This window comes from Bactrocera dorsalis, chromosome 2 (assembly GCF_023373825.1).
Source record: "Bactrocera dorsalis isolate Fly_Bdor chromosome 2, ASM2337382v1, whole genome shotgun sequence".
Lineage (NCBI taxonomy): Eukaryota > Metazoa > Arthropoda > Insecta > Diptera > Tephritidae > Bactrocera > Bactrocera dorsalis.
Genome location: NC_064304.1, coordinates 26,080,506 through 26,101,168, shown reverse-complemented (window position 1 = coordinate 26,101,168; position 20,663 = coordinate 26,080,506). Strand labels below are relative to the sequence as shown.

General features: G+C 37.5%; 1 protein-coding gene across 1 annotated transcript in view; it reads left to right on the top strand.

Annotated features, from left to right (window-relative positions):
• LOC105231098 (DNA polymerase alpha subunit B) overlaps window positions 1-20,663 on the top strand; it is a 124,686-nt gene that overhangs the window by 103,666 nt on the left and 357 nt on the right. Inside the window, exons 3-7 of the mRNA XM_049447607.1 lie at window positions 5,255-5,331; window positions 16,906-17,218; window positions 17,355-17,842; window positions 20,192-20,395; window positions 20,457-20,640. Of these exons, the coding sequence (XP_049303564.1) occupies window positions 5,255-5,331; window positions 16,906-17,218; window positions 17,355-17,842; window positions 20,192-20,395; window positions 20,457-20,640 (1,266 nt within the window). The remainder of the gene's footprint in view (window positions 1-5,254; window positions 5,332-16,905; window positions 17,219-17,354; window positions 17,843-20,191; window positions 20,396-20,456; window positions 20,641-20,663) is intronic.

The window sequence follows — 20,663 nt, the reverse complement described above, 5'->3', positions numbered from 1 at the left end:
TATGTGGCTATGAAAATCCGGAATCTTCCGTATACCATATACTAGTAGATCATCTAAATGAAATAACTGAATTGAAATTCCTTTTCCAGTTATTTGCACCTGTTCCTGTGTACAAATTGTACTTCTTCAATTTCCACGTAAACTTAACACTTAATACGGAAGCCGCTACTGTGTTTTCAATGTGACGACAATACTAGCCTAACAGCTGACTTTCTAGCCAATTACTTATAAAATGCAAATATTCACGAAGGCAACAAATCGATTCATTCACAGGCTTATCTAAATATTTTCCAGAGCTGCACCTCATTTATGATACACCCTTGTGATCTCACTTTGGTCTGTATACCATATACATATACGAGTGTATGCTCATCAGGCGTGTAGGCCTGTGAATAATACAATTGACAATCGTGTATTGCGAATGGCGAATAGCGACAACACGCATGCGTCCGTGCATTTCCCACAGTAAAGGCAATTTTTTTGTTTGCCACCTTTCGTTGTGCCACGCACTGACGAAGAGCAAATGATAAGGAGCGTATAGACTGCACTATGTGCACCGCGTTTTAGGTGTGTATTTACGAGAAAATATATATAAATGACTGCAAAAGTATCGACAAATGCACTAACTGTAAGCAGAGCGTTGCCGTGGCAAGTACACCATAGGTAGTTGGGGTTTAAAATTCCACCTGTTCGACTGTCGCCGGTTGCTGTTAACTACCTGCCAGATTACTAAGCGTTAGATAAAAGTAAAACAAATTTCTTAAATTCTGAAAATAAAATTAAAGAAAAAATCAAGATTGCAAGTAAATTTCCGCACAATGCGTTAGGCGTTGTTATGTTGGGTCGTAAAGAGCAGCAGAGCCTCCTAGCAAATACCGGTGTGCATATGTTTGTAGCTGAGTGTGCGAGCGTTTCCGCTGAATTTACACATATCGTTAAGCGGTGTAAATGGTGTGTTGTGTTGGGAATTCTATTGGGTTGGCAAAGTGCAAGTGGCAACAGTAGCCCGTTTGAAAGTTGTGTGTATTTGCTTCCACCGACTACTGTAATGTTTGTTGTTGTAATTTGGTAACAACATATGCTGGTTGGGCATTTCGAATTCGTTATTTTCTTCTTTTTTATTAAATTTAAACTTATATTTTCCAATAAAATTCTCACTACAAATGCTGTGCAAAGGTAATTGCTGCCAACTAAGCCACAATTAGGAATGTTCGTTTTTTTAATTAAACTTTATATAAAATTTACTAAATTAACTTTCCTTTAGAAACGATTTACTTTACTTTAGTAAGTCGGAAACTTGACATTCCGCTCTTAAATTTTTCTAAAAATTTTCGGGTTTTTCATTTGATTGGAACCCCTACCTGCCTTGCGAACGGTGGACGCTTGTGTCCAAATACGTCCGTAGAAATATTTTGATAGACTTTATTTATAAAAAATAAATAAATAAATTTTAGGTGGTTCTGGTGTTCGAAATTACATTTTTTAACTGCTTTCCTTCCAGTTAATCTATGGACCTTTGAATCAAATAATCTGAATATACACACATTTATAAATATGAGTATTTAGTACCCAAAGCAAGATCGAGTAGTTTGATAGGAAGTCCAAAAGCCCTAAACTCAAAAACTAGTCGTCTTCGATTCGCCATTTCTCTGCTGGCTTTAATTGGTCGTTGACCGCTTGTAAAAAGTTGAGTTTAATACGGAGCAGAACAGAGCAGAGTTATGCACCCACCTTTTTCAATGCTACCAAGTTTCGTATTAAATGACAAATTACTGTAAAAAATTTAAATATCAACATTTATTTTATGTTTTTTTTTGAAACTTATTACTTGAAATACAATGGAAATACACGGAAATAATAATGTATCTGCCAAAAAAAGAAGCGCGACACAATTTTGAATGACTTAGAGAGCATACTAAGGCAAGGCTGGTACTCCAGCCTTCTTAATAAACTGTGGACTAGAATTAGTTGTCGGTAGATTTACTAACGGTCGAAAAAATTAACAAAATCGCGACTTTTTTTAAGTTGAATTTTCCTCAAAAAAATTGTTTTGGCCCGTGGATTGGCCATCAAGATCGTGTGATGTTACACCGTTCGACTTTTTCCTGTGATGATATGTAAAGTCTAAAGTCTTTTACGACAATCCTGTTTCGATTCAGTCCTTGAATCAAAACATCACGCGTGTCATTCACCAGTTACCAGTCGAAATGCTGGAACGAGTCTTAGCCGCGGCCAATATCTGAAAAAGATAGTCTTCAAAAGATAAATATAATAATAAAGAAGGTTCTTTTGAATAATAATAAACATTCTCCATTAAATTTGAATTGTCTGTGTTTTTTCTTTAAATAAATAGATAACCTCGACATGGATCGCCCTCTTTTACCCAAAACTTAGGTATCTTCCAATGGGAATCATTTCCTGGGCGAAGTGCTCACATTTTCAGGCAACAATAAATAATACGCCATTTTTCCTGACTGTAAAAACCAGATATTCAAAACATTTTCAAAATATGTTTTCTGGGTAAAAACCTATACATATGCATATCAACACAAGCATAAACATATGAACACACACTAACATTTCTATTTGTCACTTAGCCAAGTGCGGGAGCAAATATCTTTCGATCTAACAATTTTCACAAAGCGTAAAAACATTTCAAGACGCATTTGTGCTGGTCTCAAACCAGGACAGTGACGATGACATTTGTAACGATTGCAGCAGAATGTTAGGACAACACGACATGCATATACCTATGTATGTATGTACCTATAAATATATACCGGCATCGATATATGTATGCGTACAGTCATAGTAGCAGTGATTGCCTACAAAGATGTATACATATGTATATGTAATATATACATACATTCATACTCACATACATATTTAAAACGCGCAATACAGGAAGCAACCACAGTGTAGTAGCCGTAAAGTAACCTCAAAGTGTTATGGTGCAGAGACCCTGCACGAGCTAGTACCGCAGCTGGCTTGCTGGCAGGTGATGCCAATCAGAGCTGAAGACAAAACAACAAAAGCGAAATCTCCAGGTTTCTTCTACTTCTACTCAAATGCAGCATAGTGAGCGTGCATGTATGTAATGGTGTTGGCATCGGTGAGTGTGTGTGCGTACACACAACATCAGCAATAACAAGTGCGTCCGCTCCTTTATGGGCCATACTTCTCATTTATACCATTTTCTTTATATGTATGTATGTTTATCATTTAATTTTATTTCATTGCAGTCTACTTTTTTTTTAATTCTGCTCACTCGTATTTTAACGGCAACGCCGTAAAATTTTGTGCGCGAACAACAGTAATCACCACAACTGCTATTTCCACACTACCCACTCGCATGTTGCTGCGCTGCACTGTCATGTTGCTGCAACATATCGATCTCCATATTGGTGTTTGTTTATGATTCGTTTGATGTTGTTGCTATCGTTCTGTTTTTTTTCTTTTTGTCTTTGTATCGTGTGCTGCTTAGTTAGTTATTTGGTAGTTGTTTGGCTGCTCACCTGGTGTTGGGGTTTGTTTTATTTATGCATTTATTTGGCATTTCGCGTTTTATTCTCAGGCGTTTTGTAAGTATGGTGTAGTAACTACAGCACTACTAGTACTATGTTTAATTTAATCTGCGACAATCTCTCACACTTGGGCTGCGCCAACAACGGCGACAACGGCAACATGCAGTTTCGGCCATTTCATTCACTTTTCAGTTGATATTTTTCACTGTTAAAAGTTAATGGCTTCCTTTGGGTTTCATTAGCGGATTTACAAGAGCTCTTGAGTACGTCGTATGCTGTGCGTGTCGGTGCGACTAAGTTGCAAGCATTGCGTTTATGTATCGGCAGTTAGACATCTGAGAATTATGATTTATTACAGAGTTTTTAACAGTAAATTAAAAAGTGTGTTGATTAATGACTAAACTAATAAGAAAATAAATATCAATTTAACACAGCACGACACATTGTGTCATGCATATGTACATACGCATCATTTCAAATAAAAGTTTCAATTATTTTAAAAGCTTCTTTTTTCATTTTTTATATACTGACAAATTTGGCAACAAGCTTAAGCAGTGTTTTGCCATCGTTTATGACTACGACATTGTGACAAACAAGTACTCGGATATTGTAATTAATTTTGTCACCTTCAAAGTATTTCCCACCAGATGTGCTGCTCTTATTCCAAGGATTTTTCCAGTCTTCAAAACACTTTTCATAAGCACTTTTTATATCTTCGACCTTGTAAAAACGGGTTCCATTCCGATGATTGTTGACTTCTTTACATGTCAAATTCATACATAAACACATATATCATCGGCATTTATAATGCTCTCCATGAATAGAGAACTGTTTACGGTACTTTAAAAAAAAAAAAAAAAAAAAAAAACAGTTTTATCGAGACGAGTCGATCAAAAACGCATTTCATACCCAAAATAGCCGCCAAAATCAATTGAAGGGACTCGCGAGAGATGTCGAGCTCTCTTACCATCTCTCCAAAACTTGCCAGACGATTTTCAACCACCACTTCACTTTTTTTTTTAATATTTTCTTCAGTTGCAGAAGTCGAGGGTCGGCCAGAACGAGGCATATCTTTAACGATCTCGGGACCCTTTTGAAAACTTTGTACAACTGTGTTTTTGATAAAACTGAATCACGGTAAGTCCTTTGCAACATTCGCAACGATTTCGCATACGAAATTTGGTTAGAAAAACAATGTTTGAGACAAATTCTTTGTTCGAAATTTTTATCCATTGTAAAAATCGCAACGCATCACTGAGGTGTACTGTAACTGGTTGACTGATCACCCTAATAATTGGCATAGTAATTAAGGACATTTCTACAAACTTAGCAAACACACATTTTTTGGAAATGTGTCATTCGAAAAAAAAATTCTTCAAAAACCCTTAAAGGTTTAAAACAATTGATGTCCCTTTATACTATTAGTTAAGTTACAAAATCACTAAATATGTATTCTTTAAAAGTATCTTTTAACTGATTTTCTAAAGACATGGCGTACATGTTATTGACTTTATACAAATAAGCATCTTTCTTTAACATATTCTGCAGCAGCTGCAACTCTGCATATTTGATTTTTTTTTCTGCACATAAATAAATGGCGGTTATCCTCTGCTAATACACACCTACCTAATACTTATATTTATGTATATATACATACATGTATATGCTTCTTATTTGTATTTGAAATCATATTCTAAAGTTATTGTTTCCTCTTTGAATTATGCTTTCAGGCTAGAAACGCTTTGGCAAGAACACCTGCTCGCCACGGTGATGCACTACTCTTCAGTCCAGCTAGTTACTCGCCCATGTAAGTAAGCAATGCTATAAAGCATAACTATTGAATAAATGTATATATGCACATACTTGTATGTAAGTATGTATACATGTAGTTGTTAACATGCTCGTAAACATGGAGTTTTGTAGAAATTATTCGTTTTATATGTAATTCGCTGCATAAATATTTCTATTAGACTGGATCGTTTCAAATTTGAAAGGAAAGCTGGAAACCTAAGCAAAAATACTGAGGAATAGTTTTTTGTTTTTATCTAAAAAGCCGTGGCTTAAAATTGCAAAATACAAATAGTTTTGTATAGATGTTACAGCACAGCTGATATACTCCCTCGCCTCCCTATTTGAGGAATAACTCTTATCAATTCTTCTCGGCGGGAGAGTAGGTAGGTAGTTAGGAATAAGTGCTGCCTTTTCGAGTTTAATAAGCGCTGGATGCGCCATTTTGATGCACTGTCTTCGGAGTCATCTCGTGCTTTGAATGAAACTAAGTATTCGGAGTCTAGTTTGTGTTAAAGCTGGGCATTCACAGTGATTTCTTGGTTCTAGTGTTATCATACTTGAGCCATATCTGCTTGTTATCGTGCAGCTGGTTATTGATTTCCATCTGCACCGAGCTATTTGTTCAATTTGTTCAAAGTGAGTAAAAAGCTTATTTTGGATCGCTCCCAGCGGACATGGTATTGACTCCGCAACGGATTCATCTAAAGCAGCTCCTACTTGGGTCAACTCTTCTACTTTTTCGTTACGGAATATTTTCCTGCGGCCGGGAAACTAAATTAAAGACAAATGCAGTTGGCCTGTCAGTAAGCCGAAAGTCTTCCTGCAATTTTCAACTACACTGGAATAAGAGGCGTCGACTAGGTCTACGTTATCTCGTCTCGTAGTTATTCAGTAAAGTACCTCAGGCCCTCTCTATACGTAATACTGCGGCATGGAAGATGATTTGTGAGTTTAGTAGTCGGAGAGAGATATTTCGAGATCTTCGAAGTATACACCTGCCTCTACTCCGCAGTTCATTTTCGACCCGTCAGTATAGACGCGCTAATTTACTTTGGGGCATTTGAAATCAAAAGTTATGTGTTCAGCATAAATAGAGGCACCTTAATGCACACATATGAAAACAATAAAAATAAATAACGCAAATGTAAATAAAAACAAACAATCATAATAAATCTTAATAAGTGAATATCCAGAGGATATAGATTTATGAATAAAAGAGCCAATTACAAGATTGAAGCAGCGGAAGTACGGTCAGCTATAGATGGAGCAAACTCGCTGACATAAAGCTATTGTGGCCATAATAAGGATAGTGGAAGTTTAAATTTTAGTGGCATATGTATGGTACGTGTAAATCCCAGCTGTGTCGAAAAGTTCATATCTTTTCTATTAGGGATCATTATTAAAATCCATATGCTTTGTAGTTCGAACTATCTTTCAAAATAGACCAAAAAATTTTATTAGCTGTCAGAAATAAGTTTGTCAAATATTCCACATCTTTTTTCATTATGGTAATTTGTGGTATTTTGAAAAAAAATACTAATAAAAGGAAATTTCTGGTATCAATCAAACACTTTTTTGAAAAAATGCTGTTGATATTAAAAGTGGCGTGTTGAGTTTTGTCAGACCTTTCAAACGCAATATCTGAAAACGATATATACCTAAAAGAGTCTGTGGTAGTCCGAGTCCCGCCCCAACGATATATCTGGTATCACAATTATGATTATAATAATATTTTGCTGCAGTGCTGCGTGTATAAACTTGGTCGGATCATTAGTTTGCGAATTATATTATTTTGTATGAAACAAGTTCTGGATAAAAAAAATCCCACGTGTTGATAAAATAATGCTTTTTAAAAGGTAAAAGTACAGTTAAAACAAAAACTTAGACTTGATCCCAGGAAAATCAATCATCAAAGTTTGGTATGGTAAGTTTAGAATTGGTGAAATGTGCACCGAAGAAAGTGAACGCGGTGGACACCCAAAAGAGGTTGTTACCAACGGAAACATCAAAAAATATCACAAAATTATTTTGAATGACCGCAAAGGGAAGTTGTTCCAGATAGCAGGCAATCTTAAGATTTAAATTTAACGTGCACATAATATCATTCACGAATATTTTGGTATGAGAAAGCTCTGTGCAAAGTGAGTGACGCGCGAGCTCGCTTTTGATAAAAACCAACGATATGTGGCAATGGATGAAACATTGCTCCGAGTGGACTACACGCGATGAACCCGCTCCAAAGCATGGAAAAATGCAACAGTCGACTGGCATGGTTATGGTGTCTGTATTTTGAGATGCACATGGAATAATTGGGATGAAAAGCGACTATTACATATCATTATTAGACCGTCGAAAAATGGCCGCATTTGATGAAAAAGAAAGTGCTGTTTCACCAAATCTATGCACTGTGTCACAAGTCAAAGAAAGCGATGGCAAAAATACATGAGTTGGGCTTCAAATTGTTTCCGTAGCCACCGTATTTTCCAGATCTGGTCTCCAGCGCCTATTTCCTCCTCTCAGATCTCAAATGAATGCCTGCTGGAATGAAATTTTCGGCAAATGATGAGATGGTCGACGAAGCTGAGGCCTATTTTGAAGAAAAGGGCAAATCTTACTACAAAAATGGCATCGAAAAGTTGGAGAGTCGTTATAATCAGTGTATCCCCACCGAATTTCGCCAAAAAGATGTATTTTGCAATGGTTGCCGGGAACTGTTGTAACATAGTGATCTGATACCGGCGGTTTCAACGAATGAGCAGCTCGTTGAGAAAAAAGGTATTGTACACGTCCTTTTTTCTAAAGGATTTCAAATCGATATCTCATTAACCAGAAGACAAGTTCACGTGTGTAGAGATGGGCAGTCGGACATGGCTCGACTCAGTTCGCCTCCATGATAATTTTTGTTAATATACTTATGCATGTTTTATAGGGTCATCGGCGCCTCCTTCGGCCTTGAGGAGCTTACTCAGGTTAAAAAAAAAATTAGAAAAAAATATTACATGTTATTATTTTAGTTTATTTATTTCAAGTGTTCAAACTGTGTTATTTATAAAAAATTTTAAATTTTTTTATCATCATTTTTAAAAATTTTCTAAATCTTTGTCTTCGTTTGGTCATCAACATACAGTTAGTTTTACGCCTGGTTTTGCAATAAATCTTGTTCTTCACTCACCATTGCAACCGCATCAACATTACAAATATGAAATCGACATCAAACACCTCGGGTTATCATGAAAAATATGCAATTGCAGAAAGCTTTTGCAATATTTCATAAATCAATGAGTGCATATGTACATAAATTTGCATGTTCATTCATATATGCATATGTATGAGTAATTCACAAGATTTCTTAAGCATGTGCCCTGCCAAGATGGTAAAAAGAGAGCAACATTAAAAAACAAACATTGTGAGTGGAGGAACAGATTAGTGGGAACCAGAATCTTAAAAATAAAAATAAAAAATATTCAATTACCATTGCTAGTAATATTATTATAACATTTTTTCAAAAATATGTGGTAAATTAAAGTAGTAAGCTCAAGCCTTGTCTTAACAAGTTATCATTGAGAAAATATAACAAATTTATAACATTACTTTTTAAATAACTTATATGTATGTATATAAATCATATAACATGACATTTAGAAAACATGCGATGCAAATACCTCGTTAAATATTTTGTAGTGCATAAACTGACCAGCGGCAATGAAGTAGTTTTGCGTAAACTAAAAATATAACCCTGAACAAATCAGTGTAACTCATTTTAATTTAAATATTATTAAAAACTAACAAGTACAGCTTTTTGCATTTGCATATACATACATATTAGGGTGATTCAAAAAAAACATTTTTTGTTTTTTTTTATTGGTACTCGGAAAAATGGGTTACTAGACACCTCTAAGAAATCATCTACAAATATGAGTTTTTAATTGTAACGGGAAGGTCCTCCGACTAACGGTTTTCTATTTTTTCTTATTTTCAGATAGAAAAATTTATATCTCGCTTCCAACTACTTGAAAAAAATTCGTGTTAATTAGGTTTTGAAGGAAATTGAATGCTCTAAAATATGGTCTCTTATGATTTTTTCGTAAACCCAACCGTTTAAAAGATATTAACAGTTAAAGTTTGATTATTTTTGGGAAAATTTTTTTATTTCTTATTAATTTTATAACTCAATGAAAAAAAATTATTATAAATAGGTTTTTGGACAGGCTTTCTTAGAGGTGCTTAGGAACCTATTTTTCACAGTACCAAACGAAAAAAAAAATTTATTTTTTTTGATCCACCCTAATATGCATTGATGTTTGACGATGAATATCTCGTAAACGCTTAACTTAATCGAAAAATCATAGTAGACCATTTTTATAGAGCAGTAAATTTCCTACAAAACTATGTGTTTCATCATTCATAATAATTTTTTTTCATTGAGTTATAAAATTAATAAGAAATAAAGAATTTTTCCAAAAATAGTCAAATTTCAACCGTTAATATCTTTTAAACGGTTGGGTTTACGAAAAAATCATAAGAGACCATATTTTAGAGCATTCAATTTCCTGCAAAACCTAATTAACACGATATTTTTTCAAGTAGTTGGAAGCGAGATATAAATTTTTCTATCTGATAATAAGAAAAAATAGAAAACCGTTAGGCGGAGGACCTTCCCGTTACAATTAAAAACTCATATTTGGAGATGATTTCTTAGAGGTGTCTAGGAACCCATTTTTCCGAGTACCAATAAAAAAAAACAAAAAATTTTTTTTTTGAATCACCCTAATACATATGTATGTTTTTATATATTCTACTGATGAGCTATTAACCAGAGTAGCCCTAGGTACTTTGTGAGCTGAAAACTCTTTGATCTGACTGAAAAATCGCCACGCACAGGATCTCTATCCTTCTATATTTGGCTTGGAGTACTAATCTTAACTCAAACACTGTCACAGTATATGGACTTTTTATACAGTTGCTTTCAGGTTATTAGTCTATAATATTCATCGGTGAAATACATTGTGACAAAAAAGTACCCGGAAAAAAAATATTTAATTATTTATTAATATTTATTTTGTCGCCTTCAAAGTAATTTCCATCAAATATAATACACTAACGATTTTTCCAGTCCTCGAAACACTTTTCATAAACACTTTTTGTGATGGCCTTCAGCTTCTTCTGCGAATTTTGTTTTATCTCTTCGATGGAGGTATGTCTTCAACGATCTGTCGACCGTCTTTGAAGACTTTGTAGCACTCGCAGGCTTTTCGTTTTGATAAAACTGAATCATCGTATGCCTTTTCCAACATTCACATCGATTTCGCGCACGAAATTGTTTAGAACTACAAATTTGGGAAAAAAATTCTAAGTGTTAGGAAATTTTTATTATCATTTTCAGTTTTAGCAACCCAGGTTAGGTTAGATTAGATGATCGATCCAGAGATCGCACTTGGACTGCTATATGTAGTGATATGTGAAGCCATAGAAAAGTAAAACTCCTGTGTTCGAACTTACAAGTTAGAAAAGCGTTTAGTGGCCAATACAAATTTACACAGGCGTCTAATTTCCATGCTCGCCAGTTTAGTGGAATTTCTGAAGGTATGCTTTCCCAAACGTTTAACCTTTGATCACTCAATTGACAGTCATGAAAGAAGTGTTGAGATCTGGTGATATTCCCAACTTTAGAGCATGGACGTGGATAGGGCAATGGCCATAACTAGGGAGGGGCCAGCCTTACTGAGGGCGGATCTTACGACCGCGCATATACCGATAGTGACCGAGCGCTGGCCAGGATCCCGCGAAGCCCAGCTATCTAGTAATAGAAAACACGAGGAGACAGGAGTACCCACCCGCTTCCATTCTACTGATAGCGGAGCTATGGTGCCTTTTCTTGCTAGATCAGATACCAGCTACTCCGCTGTGGGCCAATACTAGTCTTATGACAAAGTGACTCGATGCCATTGTTAACGAAATTAGGTATTCCTAAACCGGTCCTAAATGCACTGTTTGTGAGTTCAAGGCTAGTATCGCCGCCCTGCTATCAGAGTGAATGGGCACTCTCTGAAGTAGGCTGCAATCCGGAGCTGTAAATCTACCGCTATCTTAAAGGCTGCAGACTCGTCTTAGAAAGCACTACAATGGAGAGTTCCTGACAGTAAACCCCTCCACCAACCTACCCTCAAGCTTTTACTCATCCATAAAGAAACTTATGTCCCTCTCCTTCACACCTTCCTCACCAGTATGTGGGCAGAGAAAGAGCCGCCAGAGTTCGGTTTGATGCCCATACACTTTCCGGCGATATCTATGGTCACTATGTTCAAAATGGCATTAAGTGTTATAGTTGGAGTGGACCTTAGTACACCACACATGCTGATGAGCGCCGCCCAAAATTAGCCCAGAAACAGTCTCTAACACTGCAGTCGCAAAATGACTGTAAACTAGTGTTATCGGTTGCTATGATGGACGGATAGAGATGTACACTACAAAATCTGATCATCGATACAACTTTATTTTATGTTACAACAAACAACTGTTACATTTGCATATAAAGTTATGAAGTTATACTTTGTTGTATATTTGCTATTAAAAATTAATGAAAATGAATTGCGCCTTTAAAAATCAAAATAAATAATATTACGCAACAAATTGTGAATAACGGTAACTTACCACAAAATGCAAAACTTTGAAAGATTTTAGTTCCCAAGTTATAAAGTGGGTTACTATTTCATCACATTACGCTTTATCGACAATGTAAAATAAAAAATAACTGCCTTTCCCTAAACAAATTCGTATTTTCAGTTTTTCATTATTTTGTATTATTATTCCTCAGTTTCTTGTTTTCTTTTTCAATTTTATTTTTCGATGCATTTTCCCCCAAGTCGCAACTCACGCTTCTGGGAATTGCGCAAAACTACGCTGCCGCCGTGGTGTAGCACAGATCGCCATCACCAGCCAATAGATTACGCCAAGCGGCCGACCACATCTTGACGAGCGCGCTCAGCGGCGTTTGGCACATAAGGCTATAATGTTTTTATATGATTTTTCTATTCTGCATAATGTGATGCATCGTGCGGCGCTTGACGTTTGGAGCTTCTCATTGCAGTTACCCGCACCGTCTACCCACTTACACACACACACGAGCTTGTAAGCTTACTTAGGCTTATGCATATGCATCCAGGCGTGCGTGTGTGTGTGTGTGTGTGTGGTAGTTGGTGTGTGTGCAAGGCGGCACGGCAGCGGCGTCTAACATTTGGTTATGCTTCTGGCATTTTGCTACAGGTCATAGTTACGTTAGATTTTCTTTATTTCTCGGCTCCTTTTACGCTGACTCGTTGTGGCTAAGCATTTGCGCTTACCTTGTATTGTTTTTGTTGTTATTTAATTTTGCATCGAATGCATTGGATTGCGAAAAAGAGTTCGTCGAATGGCCATAACGATACTTGCAAGCGGCATTTGCGCAAAGCTTTGCCTACTTTACTGGACTTGCGGACGTATGCACGGACAGACAGGCAGACAGGCAGTTCGGCAGGCCAACTGACTCAATGACTGAGTCTGACTGAAGGGGCCGGCGCGTTGATGGCGTTGGGTTGATGTTGCATACGCTCGTGTGGGGTGATGACTGCGGTCACCGGCGTTTGTCGATTTCCTAATTTTTTTCCTTCGCCTGCCTTATGCCGTGTCGCTGTCATTTCATGTGCCAATTTAGTTCTGTTTGGCTTATTTATACCAAGGCAGACATTTCTTCTTCCAAACAACAACAAACGTACATGCATCTGTCATCCATATGCACGTGCATACACATACATATGCACGTGAGTGTGTCACTTGCAAAGTACGCGCATAAAATTTTGCTTCGCAATTTGATTAGAGCGATACTGGCTGTAATGTTGATAATAATGATCAAATTTTATGTCTCTCCTTTGATTTCATTTTTGGGCAATAATTGAAAAACGGTGCCAGCGCTAGCAACTTTCCACCATTGCGCTGCATATTGTTGACTTTTTTGTTTTTGCTTTTTTTTTTGTTTTTTGTTTTTCAAAATTGCTTTTAGCTTATTGTTGTTGTGTTGCCAACTTGACTGACAGCGCATTTCTCGATTGTTTGTTTGTTTGTTGAATTTGTTGATGACATTTTCTGCAGCGTTATTCAATTAAAATGCACAGTTAATGAGTTTTCTGTCAGTATTTGAGACGCTGTCGAATATGCAATTACAATTATGAAATTTGTTTTTGTTTTAGGCTAACCAATTACTCTCTAGTTTATGGATAATTTGATTTAAAGTTGCAAGCACTAAAGTTTAAACGAAATGTACTCCGAAACCGCTCTTTTAAGTTAAGCATGTAACCCAAGGCGAGCTGTACAAGCCAGAGATATTACGAAAGATTTTCAAAGAAAAAAATTATTAAAATGAGTTATTCATCGTTGCTACCGCGCAAAGGACCACAGGATAGGTTAGGTTAAGAGCTGAGAGAGAGAGAGAAAGTGAGATTTCACTTGAGCTTTAAAACGCATATATAAATAGTCATAACACCATCACAAAACCCTTTGAGCTAAACGCAAAATTTATTGAGACGGTTAGTATAAGTTTCAGCTATGTCTCTTGGTTCGCCGAGATGTTTCAGACTGGCAAAGGCTGGACAATGGCGGGCAAAGTGACTGTGTTTTTCCACCTCACTTTTCTTTATACAACTTTATTTTCGTCCAACACAATTTTTAGCATTACCGCATGATTGCATATTGGATCAACACGTTTCCTGGGCTTCGGTGACAACTTACCTGAACCTTATCACCCTAACGGGAAAAAGATAACCTTTACAACAAAAACAGAAATCTTCTGCAAAACCTTTCTCTCGAAAACTCCTAACATCTACTCCTCAGAAATTGGACTTGTGAAGCCTGGTCTTTCTTCGTCGAGAGAGGACTTTACTTTTCAAATGCTTACTCAGTTTGAAGTAGCACCTGCTGGCAAGAGTGACGCATTGTTGGTTTTGGTTGGTTGATGCGACATTGTTGTAGTGTATGACGACGATATTATCAACTACTTCAAAGTTATGGCTGTCCGCAATGACGTGTAAGCCAAGTCGCGAATGCGATGATTGCTTGTTTGATGAATAGTTATTCCTTATCTAGTCTGGAAAAGTGAGAATACCAGTCATACTCATAGATCATTTCATAATTTTCACAATGCCCCACAAAAAACCTTTTTTTTTCAAAACTTTGGTACCAGTTTTCCAGGTGTTAGACTACCGGTTTGATTCTTTCTCAAGTTTTGGCAAAAATTGTTGGATCCTTATTACTAAAATTATTACATAAAGTTAAAAGGTAATTCTACTTAGATTCGGTATTTCTTACCCCACCAGTGATCGTTCATTGAAAGCTGGTAACAACTCTAAAATATTTATCGATGTGTGAAAATGCCAAAAGCAGAAGACACCTTGTGGTTACAATAGCTTATCCAAGTAACAAAAAATTCAAAAGTGTTTCCCAGAGACTCCCAAAATCAATTTCAATACTATTATATTATAAAAAGCATAAGTAGGATATGAAAGTTCGAGAAGCCCGGGAAACTTTAAGCGTTGTAAATTGTGTATTTTCACCAGCTTCTCTGGTCTTATTTGAATTGCATTCCTAAAAAATATTCAGTTTTTGACCCGGAAAATTGTATACTTCATAGAGTGCCTCTTCGTTAGTTTCCTGGTCTTCATTAAACTGTATTTCTTAAATTGTCCAGTTAAGGGGGTGTAGTTAGACGTAAAAGTCAAACAACTCATTGAGGATAAAAAAAATCCAAACAAAATTTTGGATGACCGTAAAATGAAGTTCAACAATATGGCCGAAAATCCATCGAATTAAGGATTTGGGGATATTGTTATGAATATTTTGGTATGAGAGAGCTCTGTGTAAAGTGGATACCGCTCGTGCTCACATTTCACAAAGAACAGCGAATTCAGGATTCTGATCAGGACTTAGACTCTAATAAATGCAAATCGTTCAACTTTGTTACGAAATTTCACATTCTATAAAAATGTCACCATCACTCATGGTCTTCATAATCGGCCTACTGAGCATACTATTCGCAACACCCCGTCTTAAAACCCGGCATTCATTATTGAGGGATATTCGACCGAATATACCACATCCAGCACGCAATGAAGAAAATAAAGCAGCCGTACCTGTGAGTGTACACGAAGACCGTGGAGAGTCCATTCGACGCAGCAACTCGGACTGAGGTATGGTACGAAATTTTCGATTTTTAAATCGAAATCTTGAATTGAAAAATATAGTTTGAACAAGAACTGAAGTCGCTCCACCTTCCCAAGCGACATCTCTATGGCCTCTTGAAAAGTTCCAATGGCATCCGAAGTTTTAGAGCCAATTTTTGTTCAGCGTTGAGGCACACTGATATGTAAACAAGCAAAATTTCCACATTTGGGAAGAAAACAACCTGAAGAGATTCAAGAGTTGTCATTTCATCCAGAAAAAACTACCGGTTTGGTGTGGTTTGTGAGCCGGTGGAATCATCGTTCCATATTTCTTCAAAAATTATGCGAATGAAAACGTAACCGTCAATGGCGACCGTTATCGTGCCATGATAACCGACTTTGTGATGCCTGAAATGGAGCTCAGGATCTCAGCGACATTTGGTTTCAACAAGACGGCTTCACTTCCCATACATCGCATCAATCATTGAGAGAACACTTCGGTGCGCAGATAATTTCATGTTTTGGGCCGGTCGATTGGCCACCAAGATAGTGAGATACATACCGTTAGACTTTTTTCCGTGGGGATATGCAAAATCTAGAGTCTATGCGGATTATACAGCTTTGAGTCAGACTTTGGAACAAAACATCATGTGTGTCAGTCGCCAGTTACCAGTCGAAATGCTCGAACTAGTCATCGAAAACCGAACTCAACGGATGGACCATCTGAGACGTAGCCGCGGTCAACATTTGAAAGAGATAATCTTCAAAAAGTAAATGCTAAAGAATATTCTTTCGAATTACAATAAACATATTCCATTAGATTTGATGTTTCTGTGTTTTTTCAAAGAAGTAACCGGATCAAAGTATTGCAATACCTCTTTCTACCATTCCTGCTTTTATCTATTTTTATAACAAATAAACTGTTTTAATCTCATTTATCATTTGTTCAGTGATAAAAGTACTTTCATTACACACTGCAGACAGTTTCTAAACTAATAAAACGAAGCTTACAAAACTCAAACTCTTAACTTTCAAAAAATATAATCCAACCACGAGTATTCTCTCACGAATGTTGTCTGATTTAGTCTGCAAAAAGAGATCCATAACGACGTGTTAGTTACAGATGTACCTGACATTAATATTTACTTATATGTTCACGTACGAATGCACGAAGGTAGCATATGTGTGTAACTATCCATAAGCCACGTTCCATTCTCCAATCCTTGTTCGCCAGCCACCATGCCAATGACCAAATAAATATTTATTTTACCACCTTTTTCCGTTAAATTCAAACACCCACTACGATTATAGCGGTAATCTTGTGTTATTCATTACCCACCGATATCATAGCACACACATACTTACAAATATATATACTCGTATTTGAATGTTTCTCCCAACAGCGCCGGCACACCACGCAGCCATAGTGCCATAGCCGGCTCCGGCAAGATAGTTTACACATTTGGCAATCCTACGCTTATCGGCACCGCAAAATGGGCATCCACTCAGCAAGCGAAAATCCAAATTAAACAATTACTGCGCCACAACGGTGCAACGCTTGATGAGCCCAAATCCAATTACATGTACGACTGTCTGCGCGAGAAGTGTGATATCGCAGCTGATCGCATTTTTCACATCGGCAAAGAGTTGTGTAAAAAGGTGTTTGGCGCAAACGCGGACAATTATGAGCTGAGTCAAGTGGACAACCATTCGCAGGTAGGTGGTAGAGTGTACTTGTAAATTAGAGTGGGCGTACAGTGGTGAGCGTACGCGCGCTGCTAGTTCCCGTTGTTTTCTAACGCCTAGTGTTGTTAAGCAGACATTATCCAACATGTATTTTTTACCCACATAGGAAATTACGAAGACAATTGGCACTATTTGCTGTGATCACGAAGGTCCCTTAGATCCTTCTTCGACTATGTTAGCCGGTACTGATGAGGCGCGTTGCCTTACTGTACGCTTGAACTTCTCCAAAGCTAAATCGGTAGCGGTTTTTCCGGGGCAAATAGCGATCGTGTCGGGGAAAAATCCCAAAGGCGATACTTTCATTGTGGATGAGGTGTTAGCCGAGCGACAACTTAGTCCGCCTATAGCGCCCAAACTTACAGATCCATTGAGTTTTGTCATCGTTGCCGGTCCGTATACACATGACGATGATCTTGCTTATGAACCATTGCAAGATTTGATTGCGTACTTAAAGGAGCACAAACCGGATGTGCTAGTATTGACTGGACCGTTTCTGGATACCGAACACAGGTTAATCTCCGAAAATGTTACGCTGGCCGAGTCATTTGAATCATTCTTTGAGAAAATGATTACCAGCATTGTGGATGCTATTGGGTGAGTAACGTAATGCTAAAATAACGTATTTGTATTTATTTAGCTACAAATAAATATCTGTAAGTAATCATTAATTATTAAGTGATTCCCAATACGAGTAAGGTCAACGGCTTAGATTACGTTTAGGTTGTACATTAAAGGAGATATTCCGAGTTTGAAATATTCGGCATATTTTCACTTTAATCATACAAGTTTAGGCACCGTTTTCTTGGTTGCTATCCTCCAAAGGTATTTCTGGTTTAACAACAGATACCATTTCACTATTTTCGCCAGGGAAGAAACCTATCATACGATTTCTTAAAGGACTTTCCTTTTTCGCATAGCTCCGCTCGTAGTGGTGGGGTCTACAGCGAAGAACGGCTCCGGATCAATTGCCTTGGTTTCTGCAGCTTCTTTCGGTGGAAGATAGGCAAGCTCGTTGCTCTTCTTGCCTTTATGCCCAGGAATCCAAGCTAATGAAATTTTTTTGTTTATGACTAGCCCTTCAAGCATTTTCATGTACACCAGTACCATTATTGTTTTGATTTCAACGGACGAGATTGGCTGGATGTGCCGCTTGACTATCACTGAGAAAGGTTTTATCTAGAATAATATCCAAAAATCTACTATTTATAGCCTTAGCATGAAAAATGCTTGGAAACCAGCCGCAATTCCGTCAGTCAGTTTCACGGAACTTTTATGTTTCTTAGTCTGCAAGAAACCATTCATCCAAATGATTCCTCCATTCCAAACTATCTCTATAATTCGAAGTCCGATTGGATTTCAGCTGTAGGTTAAATAATGCACCATCGAAAGTAGGCATAGGCATGCCCAGCTCACCATCTAGTCGTACAAGGAACGCGTCAAGCAGTTTAATCTCTACCGCTTTCCATTTCTCCTCTGTGATCTGCTCAAGGGAGTTGCTTTGAGCGATGAGTGCCACATCTATATGCCTCTTGGCTATCTCGCTGACCGATGTTGCCGCTCTGAAGGTTGAAGGTTTCTCTTGATCGAGCCCGACGTTTCGCTTTACAGCTTCGTCCTTATTCCTCGATCGGTACGGTGGCACAATTGCTTGACTTTCAACGGATTTCTGTCTTTTGGCTCATATGCTGTCTAGCCTTTATCACCGACATAACACCTTTGGCATCTTCCGGAGAGCTGTATGGTCGTTTCAAGACAAGCCGAATCCAACAAAAATATTCGCGCCCGAAGCACTTGACATATCGCAACCATACAATTAGAACAACACAGAACAGTAAATTCTGGGTAGAATACAACCAGCTGTCTGTCAGGAAAACCAACCGCCGAAGTCGGATCACTCTTCACCACAACAATGTTAGTGTGAGAGCTGAAATAATTGAATTGTTGAGCACTAAAAACATCGATATGATGAGTCATCCTCCCTATAGTCCTGACTTGGCACCGAATAACTTCATTTTATTCCCGTTCGTAAAAAAAATTAAAAGGGTAACGTTTTTCGACACCTGAATAGGCGGTTGATGCGTCCAAAAGGCATGTTTTGGAGATACCTCTATCAATCTGAAATATTTTACACATTCTATTTTCCCCAAGAAGTTCTTCATTTATCAGAACCAATATGGGACTTCATCTTCTTACAGCTTACGCGGTTACAGCCGAGTTTACAACAGCCAAGATCTTCATCTGGTCTTTTCAACGCAGTTTTCCACTTCCTCTGCTTCTCCTGGCGGGTACTGCGTCGAATAATCTCAGAGCTGAAACGTTTTATCCATTCGGACGACTTGACCTAGCCAACGTAGCCGCTGTCTCTTAATTCGCTGAGCTATGTTAATGTCGTCATATATCTCGTACAGCTCATCTTGCCATCGACTGTTTTGTTTGATGACAGGAAATATTTCATCTTACCCTCGAAACTGGAGAAACCAGAACTAACGATTGTTATGGCCAATGATATCGATGTCATCGGCGTACGCCAGCAGTTGTGCTCTCTTTTAGAAGATTGTACCTTCTCAATTCAGATCTGCGACTCGAATTATTTTCTCCAAGAGTAGATTGAAGAAGTCGCACGATAGGGAATCCCCTTGTCTGAAACCTCGTTTGGTACCGTACGACTCGGAGAGGTCCTTCCCGAACCAGACGAAGCTTTGAGCGTCACCAACGTCAGTTTAAATAGTCGTATTAGTTTTGCAGGAATATCAAATCGGACTAATATAGCATACAAACTGATCGATCAAGCTTTGCTATGGATTTTTTTTTATTTGTCAAGGGTGTTATAGTTTCGAAGCCATTGAAGTTAATATTTTTTCTTGTTCGTCAGTTATTTTGATTAAAATTTTTTAAAGCGTATTAATTTTTTATTTGCTTTATTTTTATTATAAATTTTAACAGCAATTCGACAACAATATTGATTGTCACTTCACATAAGGACGCCAACGCCGATCCTGTCTATCCTACCATGTCAGTACCGTTACGAAAATCTTTTCCCAATGTGCATGTCTTGCCCGATCCATCGATGATTGATTTAAATGGCATCGTTGTGGGAATGACCTCCACGGACATAATGCAGCATATAATCGCGAATGAGCTGGCCTTGTAAGTGCCATTACACTAATATTTTAAGAAATTTACAGTTTCAAGTTACATTTTCTTACAGCAATGCAGGCGATAAGGTAAAGCGCGTCGTCAATCATCTGTTCAATCAAGGTTCCTTTTACCCGCTGCATCCGCCAGCCTGCGATGAGATCAGCTTTGACAGCTTCTTGGCGGCAAGATACGCCAAAATTGAGCAAATACCAAACATACTTTTGTTGCCGAGTGATCAGAAGTGTTTCATACGGGTAAATATAGTAAAGCAAATTTG